At 43.5% G+C, this 15,732-nt stretch overlaps 1 protein-coding gene across 1 annotated transcript in view; it reads right to left on the reverse strand.

The window, feature by feature from the left end:
* The window catches only part of Agbl4 (AGBL carboxypeptidase 4), a 1,095,236-nt gene that overhangs the window by 85,322 nt on the left and 994,182 nt on the right, over window positions 1-15,732 (reverse strand). The window contains exon 9 of the mRNA XM_041652936.1: window positions 8,310-8,421. Coding sequence (XP_041508870.1) covers window positions 8,310-8,421 — 112 coding nt within the window. The remainder of the gene's footprint in view (window positions 1-8,309; window positions 8,422-15,732) is intronic.

A 15,732-nucleotide genomic window follows, 5' to 3' on the forward strand; every position in this document is an offset into this window, starting at 1 on the left:
TTTTTAGAGGAAATGATGCCTTTTTAAAATGTAGCTGTGCTAAATAAAGATGCTACTCAGGATACACCTTACAGGTAGATAGTAAATGTTAGCGGAGCTTCAGGGAATGGTCCGTGGAAGTTCACCTACAGACCAGCTTGTATCTGGCCTTAAGGTCATAACTGGGTGTAGACATCAGAGGAAGGCTTTGTGTGTGAGGGGAAATGACTCTGTAGCTAATTGTGTGATATGGTCATTTCCATGTTCTGGTGTGTGCTATAAAGTAAAACTCCCCTGATGAGGGGGCGAGCTCTTGCCCAAATGGGGACATCATTTCCAGTGCTACTTACTATGGAAGGGGACAAAGCTCACAGACTTAAAATCGAAATGGAAGAAACAACCTAAATTCGTTCCTTTTGTCTTCACTCCAGTAAAGATAACAGAATGCCTACGTGATGCCCCTGAACAAGTTAGATCAGTTGGTGGGGACAAGTTGGGGGCTGGTGAGACAAGGGACTTGGAGCCAAGGAGAGTCTTTGGTGGTCAGAGGCAATGAATCTCAGTGGTGGTTATGTAAGATGGTGTAGGCACAGAGTCTAAGGGTGGAGTGAGTCACCCTGTGTATTCTCAGAAAGGTGCTGGGTGACATCATCTCTGCTTCTGTCCCCGGGAGGTTGGGATGATCTCAGCAGTTTGCAGGTGAACTCAGGAGAGGGTCTCCATCATCAGATCAGCTTCTCAGTCAGAGAACACAGTAATGGTGTTTGCTAGAGAGGTAACTTTGGGAGAGAAAGGTTTGTGTACCAGAGTTTTTCTTCATCAGAGAAAGCTAACGCCAAGGAACAGGGGACCTAGGCTTAGTCTGTCACTTGCTCAACATTTTTCTGAGCACCTGCTCGCTCACAGGCTCACAGTCAGAGCTCTGCTGAGCACCAGGGACTCTGAAAAATTAGCCAGACTCTGCCCTCAGGGAACAATCGATCACAGCTGGTAAACAAGAGTCACCCTGTGCAGAGGGAGCCATCAGGGAAGCGGAACAAGAAACACTTTGTGTCTCAGCTCAGTGCAGTCCTCTGGGTTAAACACACCTTTTTCAAGAGCATAATTTAATATCAAACGTTCTCATTGGAGTGAAGGGTTTAGGGAGCCTGGGGCGAGGAAGGCAGCCTTTGAAGCAAATGCCACCACTAACGCGAGGCCAGTAGGCTGTCATTGTCCACTGAGAAGGACATGGAATAGCTCCTTCCAGTGACTAAAAGTGCAGATTGCACATTTTATTCCTACTTAACGTAAAACAGATCACATCTAATGTCCTGTGTCGCCTGTTATCTCTCATGTCTCTTAACTTCCCTGGAATTCTCAGGAAGGGTAGCATATCCACAGTGTGGCCCAAGCCAAATCATGAGCATCCCGCAGACTCCTTCCTCTCCCATTGACCACAATCAGCAATTCTAATGTTTCCACCTTAATAGCTCTCATCTATCCCTCCTATCTTCCCCCCTTCTAACAGCGGCAGACTAACTGGTCATTCTCCCAACTCCTAGACTGGACACCTCAAAAGACATCCTCACCAGAGGGGTTCTTCTAAAACACAAACTTTGTCCTGCTTAAACTCGCCTGCTTAAACCCCATGAAAATTAAGCCCACATTGGTCCCTACATCACGTTACAGCTGTCCCTTTGTCCTTCTGTCTACCCCCAGTTCAGTCTACTGAGTCTGCCTCCCAATCCAGGCAGACGCAGGCACGGGCATTTTCTCCCTAGGAAGATCTCTTTTCCCTGGATGTCTTTCCTGCATCAGCCTAGGGTTGACTCCCAGGCTAGGCTCTCACCCCCTCTGTCTCACTCCATAAAAAGTACTCAGAATGACAGTCTGTGCAGCTGTCCCAAGGAGCTGCACTGGAGCATCTGCCCCAGCAGGGACGTCAGACAAAGGACAGCCATCCACACAGCAGTGGAGTGGGAATGGTACTCGGATCTCAGGTGGTTCTGCTGGTTCTCTGTACAGACTCACGGTGAACAGACTCGGGGTGGCTTAGATCCAAGTCTGGCTGGGTAGAGTTCATATACCTATGGGTCCCATCTCTCAGGAGGTTGGGACAGGAGGATTTTAAGTTTGAGACCAACCTGAACTACATAGCAAGGCTGTGCCAGAAGAGAAAGGAAGGAAGGAAAGAAGGAAGTGGGGAGGGGCAGAAGGAGAAGGAAGGGTATGGGAGAGGAGAAAAGAAGAAAACAGGAGCTTTCTGACAGTTTGTATAGCTCAGCAGCTTGGAACCAAGCAATTCTATGTATATATACGGAGTAGAAATACATTTCGTGGTATCAGGGCATATAACTCTGAGTTCTGCAATGTTGGCAACTGGAAACAAAGATGCCTGTAGATCTTGTTCAAACGGTGAATCTGAATCTGCCACATATCAGGGCTGTACAAGGTGCCACACTAGTACTGTACTAGGTACCTTCGTTAGGCTTTTAACAAGACAGAAGGCATAATTTGCCATCCAAATCAGGTTTTGTTTTGTTTTTCAAGACAGGGTTTCTCTGTGGTTTTGGAGCCTGTCCTGGAACTAGCTCTTGTAGACCAGGCTGGCCTCGAACTCACAGAGATCCACCTGCCTCTGCCTCCCGAGTGCTGGGATTAAAGGCCTGTACCACTACCACCTGGCTTCTGAATCAGGATATTTTAAGGAGTACCCTCTAGAACAACAGGTATAAGGTGAAACTGCCCCAGCAAGGCCAAGGCTTAGTACCATTCTGCTTCTCCTCCACTTGGCTAATGCTTTGCTGTTGGTGTTAAAGAACTCCTACAAGTTTGAAATATGTTCTCCCAGCAGTTACTTGTTTAATGTCTATTTCCCTACTACACTGCAAAATTTTGAGTTTTCTGTCTATCAGAACTACAACGCCAAGAACATAGAAATGTGGTGTATAAATATTTGTGGAAAGATGGAAGAAAAGAACAGAGTCAAAGAGCAGATGTCCTCGCAGCCTAAATGGATACCCTGCCCGGCACTTTCTGAGCCCCTGAGAACAGAATAGCTACACTGTTTCCACATTTCAGACTCAAGGAGGCTTTGAGAGAATAAATGCATGCTATCAAAAGCTGTGGGGATAAAGGAAATGAAGAGGAAAGTGTGAAGTTGGGGATCCTAGTTGGAGTCAGCTTGACTTCTTATAAAGCCTTGGTTTAGGGCAGAAAGCTGTGGACTTCTGGGAAGAAATTAGCATATACTGTTGTCTTAGCAGCCAAGCGTGCTTACTGACAGCAGAACAGCCAATGATACATCAGTATGTGTCATCAGAACTGCCCTAATATCTCCACAGTTCAGTTTTGCATAAGTTAATGTTTTGAAACACAAATGAATATCTAGTCACTTGTGAGCAAGTTGATAGCTTCTGATTGATGACGGCTCTGACAAGCTTAATCTCTTCCTCTTCGGCCACTGAGTTGCTTTCCTTGGGTCTCTGTGGTGGTTTAAATGGGAATGCCCCTATTCATATGTTTAAATGCTTAGGGAGTAACACTATTTGAAAGGATTAGAAGGTGTGGCCTTGTTAGAGGAAGTGTGTTACTGGGGTAGGCTTTGAGGTTTCAGAAGCGCAAGCCAGCCCCAGTGACTCTCTCTTCCTGTTGCCTGAAGATCCAAATATGGAAGTCTTACTTCTACAGCACTGTGTCTGCCTGTGTGTCACCATGCTTCCTGCCATGATGAAAATGGACCAAATCTCTGTAACTGTAAACGAACACCAATTAAATGCCTTTTAAAGAAGAATTTCCACGGTTATAGTGTCTCTTCAGAGCATTAGAGCATTGACTAAGCTAGTCCCTCTCCCATCCACTTCCTCCCCCACCAGCTCTATTCTTTGGATTTATCTTTCTTTAGCGATCCCACTTTGCTGCATATGCTGACCGAGAATCTTGTCTTCCATGCCTTATTATGCCCTCCTTTCTATGAATGACAATTTTTGCATCTACCATCAATATTGTACTTGGCACAGTAGAGTGTGTCATGTTCAGCCCAATCCAGACCAACAAGCAGTTGTCAAGCGTTTTTTACTAGCCAGATCAGGAAAATTAACAGTCCAGCTATTCTACCTGAGAAGGAGGCAGCAGCAAGAGAAGGCGTGATACCCTACTAAGAAGACAAGAACCAATAGGAAGACAAGAGAGGCTCGGGGACAGGGGGAGAAGTCTGCAGACTACAGGTGCTGCCTGAGAAAATACCATACAGCTCTACTCTATGAAAGGTTCAGTGACAGGACAGCCTGGAGTAATACATGGGTTGGATGCACACAGTTGACTTTCAACTGTGCCAAGGATGAGCTGGAGAAGGAAGTCACGTACTAAAGGTGTAGTGACAAAAGCCCTGACAAAAGATGGTCTATGACCAGATGGTTTCAATGCAGAATTCTACCAGAACTTCCAAGAAGACCTAATACCTATACTCCTTAATGTATTCCACAATATAGAAACAGAAGGGTCATTACCAAATTCCTTTCATGAAGCTACAGTTACTCTGATACCAAAACCACACGAAGACTCAACCAGGAAAGAGAACTACAGCCCAATCTCGCTCATGAATATCGACGCAAAAATCCTCAACAAAATACTGGCAAATCGAATCCAAGAACACATCCGAAAAATTATCCATTATGATCAAGTAGGCTTCATTCCTGAGATGCAGGGCTGGTTCAACATACGAAAATCTATCAATGTAATCCAGCATATAAATAAACTGAAAGAAAAAAAACCATATGATCATTTCATTAGATGCTGAAAAAGCATTTGACAAAATTCAACATCCATTTATGTTAAAAGTCTTGGAGAGATTAGGGATACAAGGGTCATACCTAAATATAATAAAAGCTATATACAGCAAGCTGACAGCTAACATCAAATTAAACGGAGAGAAACTCAAAGCCATCCCACTTAACTCAGGAACACGACAAGGCTGTCCACTCTCGCCATACCTCTTCAATATAGTGCTTGAAGTTCTAGCAATAGCAATAAGACAACATAATGGGATCAAGGGGATTCGAATTGGAAAGGAAGAAGTTAAACTTTCGTTATTTGCAGATGATATGATAGTGTACATAAGCGACCCCCAAAACTCCACCAAAGAACTTATACAGCTGATAAACAGCTCAAGAAACTAGACTTTAAAATGCTAATTAACCCAATTAAAAATGGGGCACTGAATTGAACAGAGAATTCTCAACAGAAGAAGTTCAAATGGCTAAAAGACACTTAAGGTCATGCTCAACTTCCTTAGCAATCAGGGAAATGCAAATCAAAACAACTTTGAGATATCATCTTACACCTGTCAGAATGGCTAAAGTCAAAAACACCAAGGATAACCTTTGCTGGAGAGACTGTGGAGGAACGGGTACCCTCATCCATTGCTGGTGGGAATGCAATCTTGTGCAACCACTGTGGAAGTCAGTGTTTCGGTTTCTCAGGAAATTCGGGATCAACTTACCCCTGGACCCAGCAATACCACTCTTGGGAATATACCCAAGAGATGCTCTATCATATGACAAAAGCATTTGTTCAACTATGTTCATAGCAGTATTATTTGTAATAGCCAGAACCTGGAAACAACCTAGATGCCCTTCAATGGAAGAATGGATGAAGAAAGTATGGAATATATACACGCTAGAGTACTACGCTGAGGTAAAAAACAATGACTTCTCGAATTTTGCATGCAAATGGATGGAAATAGAAACACTATCCTGAGTGAGGTGTCCCAGACCCAAAAAGATGAATATGGGATGTACTCACTCATAATTGGTTTCTAGCCATAAATAAGGGCCACGGAGTCTACAATAGGTGAACCTAAAGAAGCTAAGTAAGAAGGTGAACCCAAGGAAAAACATATAGTTATCCTCTTGGCTAAAGGAAGTAGACCAAATTGCCGGGGAGAAAATGGGATCTTGGGGGTGGGGTGGGATGGGGGTAAGGGGAGATGGGGAGAGAAAAGGTAGAAGGGAAGAAGGGGGGACCTGGGGAAACAGGAGAATTGGGATAAAGGAAAGGTGGATAGGGGAGCACGGAACCACAATTCTTAGTTAAGGGAGCCACTTTAGGGTGGGCAAGAGACTTGACCCTAGAGGGGCTCCCAAGTGCCCAAGATGAGGTTCCCAGTTAGTTCCTTGGGCAGCTGAGGATTGGGAACCTGAAATGACCCTACCCTAGAGCAATACTGACGAATATCTTGCATATCATCATAGAATCTTCATCTGGTGATGGATAGAGATAGAGACAGAGACCCACACAGGAGCACTGGACTGAGCTCCCAAGGTCCCAATGAGGAGCAGAAGGAGGGAGAACATGAGCAAAGAAGTCGGGACCACGAGGCGTGCACCCACCCACTGAGACAGTGGAGCTGATCTACGGGGAGCTCACCAAGGCCAGCTGGACTGTGACCGAAAAAGCATGGGATAAAACCGGACTCTCTGAACATGGCGAACAATGAGGGCTGATGAGACACCAAGGACAATGGCACGGGGTTTTGATCCTACTTAATGTGCTGGCTTTGTGGGAGCCTAGCCAATTTGGATGTTCACCTTCCTAGATATGGACGGAGGGGGGAGGACCCAGAACTTACCACAGGGCAGGGAACCCGGACTGCTCTGTGGACTGGAGAGGGATGGGGAGAGGAGTGGGGGGAGGGGGAGAAGGGTGGGAGGAGGGGGAGGGAAATGGGAGGCTGGGAGGAGGTGGAAACTTGTTTTTTGTTTATGTTTTTTTTTCTTCTTTCCTCAATAAAAAAAAAAGAAAAAAAGTTAAAAAAAAAAAGTTTAAAAAAAAAAGATGGTCTATGAAAGAACCCAGGAAAGAAGAATTCACACTGATAATCAAGAAATGGCTTCTGAGCCAGTGAGATGGCTCAGTGGATAAAGGCACTTGTTCCCAAGCCTGATGACCTGACTTGGTTTATCGAACACCCAAATAGGGAAGGAGAGAATGAGTTACCACATGCCCTCTGATCACCATATGAATGCTGTGGAAAATGTACGTACACACACACACACACGCACATGCACATGTATGCGCACACACACACATGCATGCACACACACACAGCAAACCAATTTTTAAATAAAATGACAGTTTCAAAATCAAGGTCACTGGTCTTTGCTCTAATGCATGCATCTGTCTTTCAGCACAGTTTTATGTTGCTCTCTAATTAGTTCCATTGTTATTGGCGCCTTCAGCAGAGTAAGCAGAACAGGTAACGTTGGTGCACCTCTGAAATACCCCAACTGTGGAAATCTGCCTTAGCGACCACCATCTGTCACTTGATATGCACTTAAGAGGCCATCAAAATTACGACCATCCCAGCTGGGAAGGACTTGTGTGTAATTTTACTAGAATGTCATTCAAACAGTTGAGTCCCCTCTATGCAGCATTCTTGACAGTGTGCTTTCACGTCACCTTGAACACTTCCGGTAAGGGAAAACTCCTAGGCCACACACTCCATCCCGAGGCAGCTGGAGCTTGCTGCAAAGTTCTACTTCCTGTGACCCTACCTCTGCCCACCCATGCCATCACTCCCAAGCTCAAAGGTCTGCTATGCCCTCTTGCTGATAGCTCTTCAGAGGAATGACTCTCATCTGTCTCCTTCTCTACAACACAAATCCCCGTCATCTCCGCTGATTTCTACTGCACCAGCTTGCTCCTCCGAGCAAACATAGTGCAGATCTGTCTGTATGGTTCCCTTCTTTCTTCCAGAGTGTTAGGCCCTCTTCTCCACCGCCAGAGTCCCAAATCCAACCACATGGGCCCCAAGACTGTGCCATCTTTACACAGTCTTGTTTCTTGGGTCACCCCATTGCCCAGAGATGTACATATCCTCCAAACTAAGCCAGCTCCAGTGTTTCTGGAACTGGAAAATGAGAGCAAGTCAGGGTAGAAGAAGTGCGAGTCACCAGATGGGACACATGGCATCCATGTTCCTTACGTGTGGAGTAGGCCAACCTACACTCTTCAAGTATATCATGGGATAGCATGAGATTCTCCATCTTTTCTTGTACTAAATCAAGTTGATTCTTTGGCTTATCATCAAGGAGCCGTGACAAATGTACTGCAATGTATTTCCTTCTATTAAACTACCACAACTGAGCCAATATTTATAAGAGGTGGGGAAAAGAAAGGTCTGGGAGAAGACACTGGGCCTATAAAATTTAGACACATGTGTGGTTAGTATCTTCCAGATTTTGCTCATGTAACCCCAATTTAAATCTGCCGGAGGTCTTCCCCATACAACTTTCCATTCCTAGGTCCAGCCATCAGCCAGCAGTTGCCCAGCACACCCTGCTACTCACTGGATCATTGTACATCTTGATGATGAGTTGCTTCACTCCATGCAGGGTGGGATGCGCCCATGGAGAGGGATCCAGCCAGTGACGATTCAGATCAAAGCCCATCAGGGAGCATCTAGGCAAAGGCCAAACTGAGAGTCAGTATGGATGGGATGAGCTGAGCTTCCCAAATACCCAATGCAATTAGAAGGGAGAAAGTCACTTATTGCTATTTAGATGGAGTTCTAAGCAATCTACTAGAATTTATTAATCTAGTGTTATTAATATCTTAAGATCACTATTATTATGATTCCAAAATGAGAGAAGAAGACACTGAATTACAAAGAGGTTCAAAACTACTCCTGTGACTCCATCCCACTTTGATACTACAGACACAGTCAGAACACAGAGTGCAGGTGAAAGACATGCTCAGGCCAGAACCACTGATGACCCTGAGTGTCCCTGTTATTCCTTTGTGTTTCATACCTATTGCTACTCTATTGTCTCCAAAACATACACACAGTTTTCCTCACTTCTACTGATGCCACTTGAGCTTGGTGGTATTCTTGTTTCCATCCTTGTCTCTTTTCACTCCAATCTTTCACACAATGGCCAAGGTGATCTTCTTCATATGTAAGTCATATCCTCCTCTGCTGCTATGGCTCTTTGTTGCCTTGAGTATAAAAGCTTCAATCTTTACAACTGGCTATGAAGCCCCACGCCATCTACCTCATTAGCCTTTTTGGTCTCCACTGCTTCCACCATTCCTCTTGCTTGTTTTGTAGCAGCTACTGTCCCTTTCATATTCTTCCAACATAGCAGGCATTTCCTTCCTAAAGGACAGTGCCAAGCTCTTCTGCCCAGATCCTTCTTCTCTGGGGACCTGAGTGACTGCTTATGTCACTCGCCTGCTTATGTCAGTCCTTGTTCCGGTGTCCCCTGGAAAACGGTACCTACCTAGACTACCTTCTCTATACCCTCCATTAGTTATGCCACCAGGGCAAGTGGAATTATGACCTTTGTTCTCTGCCTCGCCCTTCTCTTGTTCTGTTGTAATAAGAGTGGCGGGGCTGCGTCCCCAGCACCCTGGCTGCCTGCTAGCTTATGCCTCGAAATAATTACACGGACACTGTATTCTTTTAAACACTGCTTGGCCCATTAACTCTAGCCCTTACAGGCTAATACTCATATCCCGATCAACCCATCTCTAATAATCTGTGTAGCATCAGTCTTACCGGGAAAGATTCTAGCCTACGTCCATCCTGGGTCTGAGCTTCATGCATCTGCCCGGGAGAGGGGAGCATGGCCTCTGAGCTCACTTCCTCTTCCTCCCAGCATTCTGTTCTGTTTACTCCTCCCACCTATGTTTTAACCTATAAGACCAAGCAGTTTCTTTATTACTTAACCAATGACCTTCCTCCATCATTGTTCCTCCATATTTGTTCAAAGTTCTGTTTGGACTTAAGTAGAGGCACTTTCCCCAGGTACCCCCATGTCTTCATACAGCACACACTCTCTCCAAGATAGGCTGGGCTACAGAAAAACTTCCAAAATCATTGTGTTTGCTCACACTCCAAATAATCTTTGTGTCACTGTCCAGTCCATTGTCTTGGCCCCAGAATGAGTCTCCCCACAGAACTGACTGTCTTGTTTTCTTGTTCAAGAGGTTATGACCTTTGTAAAATTTATTCTTTAAATATCTCTTTGAGCAACTCTTTTACCACATGTATAATGAGGATAAGAGCCCTGACCTTCTGGATTGTGTCTATGAACTACTGTGTGTAAATTCCCAAGTAGAACTCTCAGAACAGAGCGAACTTGAAGAAATGATGGCCGGGGTTGACAGTGGCCATGGTGATGATTGTAGCATCACTGAAATGAGCTAAAATTAAATGTCACCTCCTTCAAGCGGTATGGGAGAGATTTACACTTCCTATAAATGTAGGGGTAGCTGTTTTACTTTTGCCCCTATAGCCACATTGCTTTCCAAGCAGAATGATATCACATTCTGTGTTGACTCTATTCTATTAGATCATTAATTGCTTGTGTTTTTGTACCTGACAAGGAGCCTGCATTGTGGTAAACACTGAGGAATAATATAATTTAAAATAATATAATTTAATTATTATTAAATAGACATTTCTAATCTTGTATTATATACCTCTTTTGAATCCAGTCAATGTAAGTGGGCTCTGTTTCCCAAGAAATAGTACTAAGAGCCACAGAAGGCAGCTACTCCACTAAGGCCACACACTAATACTCTACAGGGCCTAGAGTGGAATCCTGGTCCTGAGCCTCATGGTTCTCCCTTTCAGTTGTGCTGCTTCCAGAATGTCTCTCTGATTCAAAAAAGTTAAATTCAAAACTGAATAAAGGGGCTGGAGAGATAGCTCCAGGGACTCCACCACTCTCTTCTGATGTCAGTGAAACCTACACACATGGTATACATGTGTACAGACACATCCACATAAATTAAAACAAGAAACAAATCATTAGAAAGACCTGGAAGAGGAACATTAGAGCTAGGAGATCTTGACAGTTACACTCCATGACGAATACTGTTAAAGAAAGTAGAGTCACTGGTGACACAAAGGCAACTTCAGGATCCTAGTGGTTTTCAAGGATCCTAGTGTGCCTTAGAAGCCAGAGCACGTGATCCCTAGTGACCCCAGTAGTCCTCTTCAGGGAGTTGGACCTGCATGGGTGCTTCTTGGACTAACTTTCGAAGAATTCTTTGAGTGACGATCAGTCTCCTGGTAGTTGCATGTTTCCAGAGCAAAACATTTTGTTAAAAATCCACGAGACCTGGCTAGACAACAAGGTACCAGACCCACCTCTATTGTCTCTATTACCTTTGTAAAGTCACTTTCCCCCTCCGAGCTCTGTGTTCTTTGTAAACTAAGCATGTTATACTTCACTCATGGATGTCTCTTCTATATCATGATTCTAAAGTGTCAATAACTGAGCTTTAGCAGGGACGTTGAAGAAAGTAATTATTTCCAGGAAAGTTTATTCAAATTAGGTGATTTCTATTGTTGGAATCAGGTTGGTATTATGTGGTTCTTTTATTTTCATTTATTTGTTTAAATGTAAATTTCTTTTTAGAATTCATATTTATTTGTGTGTGTGTGTGTGAGTGTGTGTGTATGTGTGAGTGTGTATGTGTGTGTGAAGTACGTGTATTAGAGCATGAATGTGGAAGTCAGAGGACAACTTTGTGGAGCTGGTTTTCTCTCTCCACTTTTACATGTGTTCTGGGGGTTGAACTTAAGTTTTCAGGTTTCAGTGCACCTTTATGCTCAGAGACATCTTGCTGGTTGACACAATTTTTTAAATTGCAGATGAGTAGCACCGTCTTAACACTAGTCTATGAATTTTTCAAGATTGAAGACTTTCGTAGAACTCAAAAATGTGAGTCAGAGCACAGGATAGTATTGCAGGTAGAAAGTGTGACCGTGCAAAGCTAGGAAGTACGTCATTTCTAACTGACTCCTGGTATGTTCTGCTGTGTCCGAGCTGGCTATAAGAACAGGGATAGTGCTGCAGACTCTTTTCTGGTCCAGGAAACCAGTGCCTGAAGATAGGGCAAGGGAGAAGATGACTTCTCAACTCCTCATTCCTCCAAGTGCCAATTTAGAGTCATGGGATGAAAATCTGGGTCTCTCTGGTATTCTGTTCTGCTTTGTTTTTTAACATTAACTTCCTTCATGGGTTCAAAATTAAGAGCTATGTTCTGATATAGAGGCTATTTCTGGTACTGCTGGAATAAAATAGAAAGGAAAATATATGGAGGTCAGTGACTACATGCTACATCATTTCTTCCTGCTGAGTTAGAAGCACTACTGAGTATCTCTTTGTTTTTTCTTCCAAATTGTAAGCTGTAGAAGAACATGGCAATGTCTACGTCCTTGGAATGACTTCACTCCCCAATCCAACATAACCTACTATATTGTCAAGAAGTTTCAATATATGTATTGAATGAATGAAAAGATTCATAAGTGCACGAACCAATGCTCTGAATGTCTATAAACAGGTCTAGGAAATGACTTACATGTAGTTATGAGCAATATAACAGTGCTTCAGTCAGTGATGGACCATGTGATAAATCTATAGATTCTATCACCAGGTATTTCACAGTTGCCTTTGTTTGTATGAGTACACTTGAGAACACTTGCACCCTGGAAAATCACCTAGCAACACATTTATCAGTCCAGATCCTTCTTGTGAAGTGATAAATTGACCATAGTTTGAAAATACACCTATCTGTTAAATAGTGAACATACCCCCAGTTATCAAGGAAGGAGGGACTGGTCCTTGTTTATAAACAAGGAAATAAAATCCAAGAAGGGTTTGATCTTGAGAAGGTCACTTGATGACTACAATATGAGGTTGGATTCAAAGTAGGTCTTATTGCTGCAACCATGACCCACAGCCAGGCTTCGAGGTCCCACTGTTTATGTGACACCACATAATCTCTGAAAGGGACATTATGCTTCACATCTGTCTCTTCCTGTCCTGCTCACTTCCTTCCTTGCCCAATGGCAGAAACAGCCTGATCTTATGGAGGCGTTTTAAAAATGAGGTTCCCTTCTCTCAAATGATTTTATAATGTGTCAAGTTGACATATTCAGAACAACAACCCTGATCACAATGTCTCCTGATATGGTGATCTATGATTGTTATGCAAGTAGCAAATAAACAGTTCCATCTTGGGAAGGGCACTGTGCCTTGTTGCGGAATATTACTTTAACTGTTTATAGATGTGTTGTATTTGCTTAAGTAGCAGAATATTTGTTTAAGTATGTAAAGATGGGTTACATTTATTTATGCTGTATTTGTTTAATGTTGTAAAGATGTGTTGCTTTGCCTGCCTATGACACCTGATTGATCTAATAAAAAGCTGATAAATAAAAATCTAATAAAAAAAACTAGGCAAGGTGGATCTGGTGGGTAGAGAGAGTAAATAGGAGGAGAAATCTAAGGAGGAATCTAGGAGAGAAGAAGGGGGGAGGAGAACAAGGGAGGAAAAGGGAGATGCCAGAGCCAGGCAGGCAGGCAGCCTCCAGCCAATCAGACAGACACAAGAAGCAGGAAAGTAGGATATTTGGATGGAAAGAAAGGTAAAAGGCCCAGAGGCAAAGCGTAGATGAAGAGAAATAGGTTAAAATAAGTTATAAGAGCTAGTGGAACAAGCATTCATAACTAATAGTAAGATTCTATGTTATTATTTGGGAGCTAATTGGTGACCCAAGAGAAAGACGGATACAGTACCTCCTCCTTGTTGCAATAATGGCAGCCAGAGTGGGAGCAACGATTTGAATGCTCCTCTGTAAGATTTCCATTTCATTTATTCTAAGACAGTGAAAAAGTCAGTGTAGCCGCTCCAGATCAGAATACTGGGTGCATACTCTTGGAAGCCTTGACGTTGACAGGCAGAGATGTATGGGGCGTGCATGCAATTGTCCCCTCAATACAGCACTTTTTCAGCATTACCAATGAGCTGGATTGGATTAAGTATATTTGCACCAAAAGCAAAAATAAATATTGCTTTATTTAATGCCACAAAAGGTTGGAATTCAATTGCCCTTGGCCTGAGGCACCTCCTAGCTCTATTGATTGGTCAGTGTCAGAATGCCAGACAATCTGTCATCAACAGCCCCTGCAAAGTGCTTAGTAAGTGGGCTGTGCTCCGCTGTGCTACAGATAAATGCAGTGTCCTTTATGCCAAATAAGAATACTCATAACCTATTCACTCCTCATCACACCAGGGTATTACAGCGTTTTCCTCCCATCTCTTTATAGATCACCATTATCACGAGACACTATGATCAGGGTGGTTGTCCTGGATATGTCAACTTGACACATTATAAAGACATTTGAGAGATGGGAACCTCATTTTAAAAATGCCTCCAGAAGATCAGGCTGTAGGCAAGCCTGTGGGGCACGTTCTTAATTAGTGATTAATGGGGGAGGGCCCAGACCATGTGCGTGGTACCAGCCCTGGGCTGATGGTCCAGGGCTCTATAAGAAAGCAGGCTAAGCAAGCAATGGGAAGCAATCCAGTAAGCAGCCCTTGTCTAAGACCTCTGCATCTGTTCCTACCTCCAGTTCCTGCCCTGTTTGAGTTTCTGTCCTGACTTCTTTTGATGATTAACAGTACTATTGAAATGCAAGTTTGACAAACCATTTCCTCTTCAACTTGCTTATTTTTTTTTTGTCAAGGTTTTTCAATGCAGCCCTAGAAACCTGAACTAAGACAATGGTTAAGACAGAGAAAGATGGATAAGAACATGGCTTTCAAAATTAGAAAGATGAAGGTTTGAGTGCTAGGCCTTTCACTAAGAAGCTTCATAACTGCACAAATTCATGTGTTTGCTAAAAACACCTTCCAAAGCCGGAGAAAGAGATATTGGATGTATTTCTCTCCCACTGAGCCCTCTGTGCTGGCAGGGTCTCCATACAACTGATGCTCAGATAATCTCATAAATAGATGCTCGGATGGCTAAGGGGTTTGTCTGTGGTGGCAGGTGACAGAGGTTGGACTTACACCAAGCCCACCAACTCCAAGTCTAAGTTCTCAGGCTTCATTTGACTACTCTGAAGTAGTCTTGGGACTCAGGAAAGGTCCTAAAAGACTGTCCCTTGGGTTAGAGGATGATGCTCACTTAACAATCCTATTTTAAATGAATTTTTTAAAATTCTTTGTTGTTTTCATACACCGTATTTTGTTCATCTTCACCCTACTTCTCTTCCTAGCTTCTCCCCAGTCCACCCCTGCCTACCCCTTCAACATTATGTCCTCTTTATTTTTTATTCCCTAACCATCTTGTTTTTAAATGGGGAAAGTGAGTTTTAAATAAGAGACTAATAATGTGAAGGTGTCTGTATATGAATTAGTGAAAGGTGCTCCCTTCAAGGCTGGCAATGTATAAATTGAAGTCACTTCTAGGTGGGTAACACACAGAAATAATGACACCCTAGTAAGACCCTGAGCTGGAAGTAGAGTTTCAATCTCATGGACAGAAACCTTTGTGCAGTGTACAAGATATATAGTCCTCACTCTCCACTGGTTCATAGCAAAACCAGAACTCTGGCTTTTTGCCTGAATTGAAGCAAGGCTTTCATTCCTTAACAGTGATCTTTTTTGTCAAAGTGATTTGGGAGAATGGGCTGCTCAGATCTGTAAAAGGAATTCTCTCCTACCCCAGGCTTTCAGGGGCTCTCTCTCCTACCACTTATTCCTAGCAGACAAGGAAAAGTTTTGCTGAAGGCCATTGCAGAATGCTATCCTCCAAGAATAACAGCATTACTATCTTCATCAGAGTGGTTGTGACTGCTGGCAAGAGACGCTCAATACTGGACCTGTTGGTGTTCCCTCATAGAAAGAGGTCATTAGAGCCTCACCTGAGATTTCAGCCAGTCCTTCCTGAACAGCTCTGGCAGTTAT

This window comes from Microtus oregoni, unplaced genomic scaffold, assembly GCF_018167655.1.
Source record: "Microtus oregoni isolate MIOR12 unplaced genomic scaffold, Mior012 000005F_ref0000423, whole genome shotgun sequence".
NCBI classification, from domain to species: domain Eukaryota; kingdom Metazoa; phylum Chordata; class Mammalia; order Rodentia; family Cricetidae; genus Microtus; species Microtus oregoni.